The sequence below is a fragment of the Necator americanus genome, chromosome I (genome assembly GCF_031761385.1).
Source record: "Necator americanus strain Aroian chromosome I, whole genome shotgun sequence".
NCBI classification, from domain to species: domain Eukaryota; kingdom Metazoa; phylum Nematoda; class Chromadorea; order Rhabditida; family Ancylostomatidae; genus Necator; species Necator americanus.
The window spans coordinates 31,439,825-31,444,599 of record NC_087371.1 but is presented as its reverse complement, the minus strand read 5'-3'; the positions used below and the strand labels follow the sequence as shown (position 1 = coordinate 31,444,599).

Sequence of the window (4,775 nt, the reverse complement as noted above, 5' to 3'; positions counted from 1 at the left end):
TTCGAAATATCGATCGATCGTGCGGTCACGGGTTTAAATCTTGCCGAGTGCGCTACACCGGCCCATGAGAAGCTTTAGAGAACACGAAAAAACACCAAAAGAACAAAAGAGAGGAGCGAATGAACATGATGGATGGATGTGATGGAAAACCATATGAGGAATGAATGACGAATGAAAGACGTTGGTAGTGATAGAGGGAAGAGCTACGGAGAGTATATCATTGACCAGTTTGCAGTAGTTTTTCTTCCTCGGACGAGTGATCGATCTGTTTTTGATCCATGAGATCAAAATTCCTATCTTTAAAACGCGTGGACAAAGGGCGGCAGTAACTTTCTGTCACTGAGCCCTCTACACACCAGACGAATCTCAGCTACAAAAGCCTTATCGTGTCGGCAGAAAAAAGAAATTACCACTAACTTTTTTCGATGTTTATTTTTAAGTTGAGAAAAGAGTAGCAACAACAGCAGCGAATTTTACTTCTAAACTGCGCTCAGTTGGGACTTCTCATTGGGTAAGAACTGCTGGGATTTACAAACATCACTCCATGAATTTGGCGTGGTATGGATTTTCGTTGGAGTATACCCATATAGGGTCGTTGATTATGAATACAAAGGCGGTTCCGCTCATCTCTCCCTGCATCACTGTGAACAGACGGCCATCTTTTCGAAAATCCATTCGGACGCCAGGATAGGCAATTCATTTCATTCGACGAGTCGTAGGAGGGGGCGGGGCTCAAGGGTGGCGCGTTGGAGTAGGGGACTTCGTAAGGAATCGCATTTCGAAGCCATCCGTTCACACTGATGCAGGAAGAGATGAGCGAGATGATTCCGGTGGGGTGATGCTTTTAAATATGGAGGATGGTCGACTACTTTTATTTGAAGATTTGCGATTCTCAATCTCTCAGGGCCTACTATCTTTCCACTTTCCTATAGAGGTGGTGCTATCTTTTCCGCATCTTTGGTTAACGTTTCCCTCGTAGCTGACTCCTTTTCTTTTCTGTGGAAGTGTAGCTTTGAGTTTAAGACTGGGCGATAGTCAGAATCGAATGCGACGTCCCAGACAGCTTTGGATTCTCGCATATTCAACATCGGTGTTCGTTTTCAGAATGTAGTCAAACTAAAGCTCAGGAATTGTCATCTCGCGCTTGCGCTGCTCTTCGGGCGTTGAAAGGGTTCACTCCTGCCATGTAGATTGATGTCGTCAATGATTCCTCTTAAACATAAAGCAACGACGAGGTTTCTCTATTCGTAATGATTGTAATTCGTAATCTACTAGACGATTTCCGTCATCCGACGTTTGCTTCGTGTAGGAATACCATTTTAAAGGATATCAGATTATTCTTCGAATCTATTCTTCACATTCGCATCATTTCTGGAAGTTACTGCCTGCTTACTTGATGTCTTGGGTATCAATGTATTGAATTATTCATCTAAATTGAGTCTTTGTTATGTTCCTGAAGGCATCACCTCACCAATCTGGGGTGGTACGGATTTCAGGTGGGTTATACCTACACGGAGTCGTAGAATGTGAGGAAGAGGGTGATTCTGCTCATCCCTGTCCCTGCATCCCTGCAGCACTGTAAACAGATGGGTTTGGAATGCGATTCCTTACGATGTCCTCTATTGCAACGCGCCACCTTTGTGCCCCTCCCCCGCCTGCGATTCGCTGAATGAAATGAATCGCCTATCGGGGGTCCGGACGGATTTTCGACGAATCGAATCGTATCCTCACGTTGGGACGGATTTGGAGCTGAAAATTCCGTGTTGCTCTCGGGCATTTGGCCAATCAAGGTCTGGACACTGATGGTGCGCCGGATGACAGCACTTTTTTTTTGCAACATTTGGGAAACTACCGCCGTGTAAAAGTTATATGATTAGTTGTAATTTTATAGTTATATTCTCCCAACACGTGTACTTAGATGTCTAATCTTGTTCTTGCTTAGCGAAAGCAAGGCCAGGCAGCAATCAGATCTTTATACGTGGCTCCGAAGCGAGGGCATAACGAAGTGTATTGACCATTAGTGATTATTCTGTAGAAATGCGTCACATAGTGTGCATCTAATCGTTCATTCGGGAAATCAATGGAATTGCTGTCGAACTAAATGTTCGCTGTGGATGAATGCATAATTTTCTGTTGATTTTAGAAACTCAGACAAGGGAAGAGAAAGTGCTGGAATCTCAATGACATTCTACAGTAACACTATCGATAGCGGAATAAATATGCACATATGTTGATGAAAGAGCAGGACCAACCTGAAATTAATCCATGGAGGGAAAAATTCGAAGGAATCAGAGTGGATTTTTTTTTCACCATTGTTCACCGGAGAATATTCGTTGAAAAGAAACACGAATGTAATGATATAAGGGGGAAATCCTGGACAACATCACGTTGGTCGCTGGTTTTCGAAAACGCTTTCAAAGGGTTGTGTATATTATGCCAATTTCACCATCTTTTTCCATTCCGAACTGTTTTGAAACGTCCGTCCGCTGACTGTTTATTGTTTTGCTTTTGTTAGCCGTTGGCCGCCAAAAAAAAGTTCTTTTCTGAGGTTGGAAAATTCTCCGATAACCTATGAAAACTTACGCGTTCCAAAAAAAAAAGAAGAAAAACCTCAACGATTGCGAATTCCAGTAAAACGCGTTGGCGCATCCCACGTGTATTGATACTTGACTGTGACTGCCAGTGACTTTATCCTTCTTATCCTTTAACCTATGAAACAGTCAGGATCTACAGAAACGTCCAGTTTCTTCCACTTCCACGTGGTACACGAGTCGCTCAACGTTTCGCTGCGTCAATCTCTCGTGGTGCTTCTGCCACAGCCTGGCTTCTCTCCTCTGAAGTACTACTTTTTGTCGATCCTTTTTCTCGAAGCAGTCGATATATTTGACTTCCAATCAACCTCGGCATTGTAGGATGTCGTATTGATCGTCAATGAGTTGTATATGAGCTTCTTAATTGATTTATTGGTTAACGCCTCGGCAAATCGCCTTCTTCAGTGCCTGAAATGGCCGATTCACTTCAGAATTTAAACTAGCTCTCAATAAACGAACTTTAAGCCTACTTTTTCAATCACTAACATCGCGACCAGTTAGCGGTCGATCACGAAAGCGAATGATTGATCACGACGATCACTGCTGTTGCGAATCTAGAATCTTCCTTTTTAGAATATTCACTACGTTGGGGTTTGAAAAAGTAGGCTTAGAGTTTTACTACTATTACGGATGTAATAAACATTTTGTCCAATTTCGAGAAATAAGCGGAAATCCTATGAACACCCTTTCCTTCCATGGAGATGTATCCGCGGGATATACCAATGGCAGGATTGCAGAGGTAATAGAAAGTAATTAACGAGGCTTGAGGAAACTTTGCCCATTTTCAGGCCACACATTTGTCAAAAGTAAATTCTCGAAGTATATTTGAAATCAGCAGCTCATTTATTTCCGAATGGCACTTTCAAGATTTAATTTTGACCACTTCCAAGAATTCCGACGGTTTGCGACGGATTCTGGGACACAAGTTAGTAGCGGTGTTGTATCTAGTTGTGAAAAGTTTTGATCGTTTAGATTCTGAATTGAATCGCCGATTTCTGGCTCTGAAGAAGATGATCTGCTGAAAAGTTGGTCACTAAAATCAATTAACAACCTCGTGTACAACTCACATGAAGCAATACGATTTCTTTTTTGTTTGATTAACTTTGTTGATATTTTCGAATTTTTCTCAGTTCATTTCTGCTCTCTTCTAAGAATTCTTTTACTGAATGGCATAAAATATGGTGTGGTTTCGTCGAGGAAAGGAAGCTGTCTAGGATTTGACTTTGTTGTGGATAGAAAAGGTTCGGATGTGACTTGGAGTAGATCGGAATAAAACCTAAATTGCTATAGATTGTGAAGTCACGATGGGAACATCTATAATTCGGGTTAAACGCAGCATACCACGAATCTGATGTGGTGAGGGATTCCGCGGGAAAACCTAAAGATGGGACTGTAGATTGCTGGATCAGGGGTGGTTCCACTCATCTTACCCTCATCATCGTAGGAAACGGCATGAGAACCGCTTTTGTTCCTACGAGCTACGTTAGAACGCTGTTCTATAGACACGTTCCGGTCTTCTTAGCAGCCTATTCATTGGTTTTACTTGAATAGGCTGGTGATAAGACATCACTGATCCTGAATCGATCGCACATGGATGCGGCGCGTGCGCAGCGGTGGCGCCTTGCAATTGAAATCGTCTTAAAGGCATCACCCCACGAATCTGAGGTGGTGCACGTTTCAGGATTAGTATTCGTATACAGGATGATAGACTACGGAGAGGGGGGTAATTCCGTCCATTTCTTGCTAATTGCCGTAAAAAACGGCCCGGAATATGCGGTGCCTCACAAGGCTGGCGCGCTCCAATCGAACCCCTTGTAGAAAATAGTGCGCCAAAACTCCTGGACCCGTATCTTTCGGGCCGTTTTTTACGGGAATTAGGAAGAAATGGACGGATTCACCCCCCTATCCGTAGTCTCCCATCCCGTATACGAATACTCCACCTGAAATCTGCAACACCACAGATTCGTGGGGTGATGCCTTTAAGGAAACGTCGTCTTCCACGCGGTTTCTTACGTCGATCAGGAAGAGGTGAGGACAACCATCGTTAATCCCATAATCTACAATCCTAACTCTAGTTTCTCCCGCGGATTCCCTCACCACGTCAGATTCGTGGCATGTTACCTTTAAATCATGTGATAGTATCGGTACGATTGACAAACAAAAAACAAATTTTTTTTTCCAAAA

At 43.1% G+C, this 4,775-nt stretch overlaps 1 protein-coding gene across 1 annotated transcript; it reads left to right on the top strand.

Moving 5' to 3' along the window:
* Nucleotides 1-3,286: 3,286 nt before the first annotated feature.
* RB195_007416 (uncharacterized protein) lies at nucleotides 3,287-3,613 on the top strand (the record flags this gene model as incomplete). The annotated part of the gene is made up of 2 exons (XM_064181023.1): nucleotides 3,287-3,316; nucleotides 3,380-3,613. 2 exons carry the CDS (start codon nucleotides 3,287-3,289, stop codon nucleotides 3,611-3,613), a joined length of 264 nt encoding a protein of 87 aa, XP_064037847.1.
* Between the last annotated feature and the right edge of the window lie 1,162 nt (nucleotides 3,614-4,775).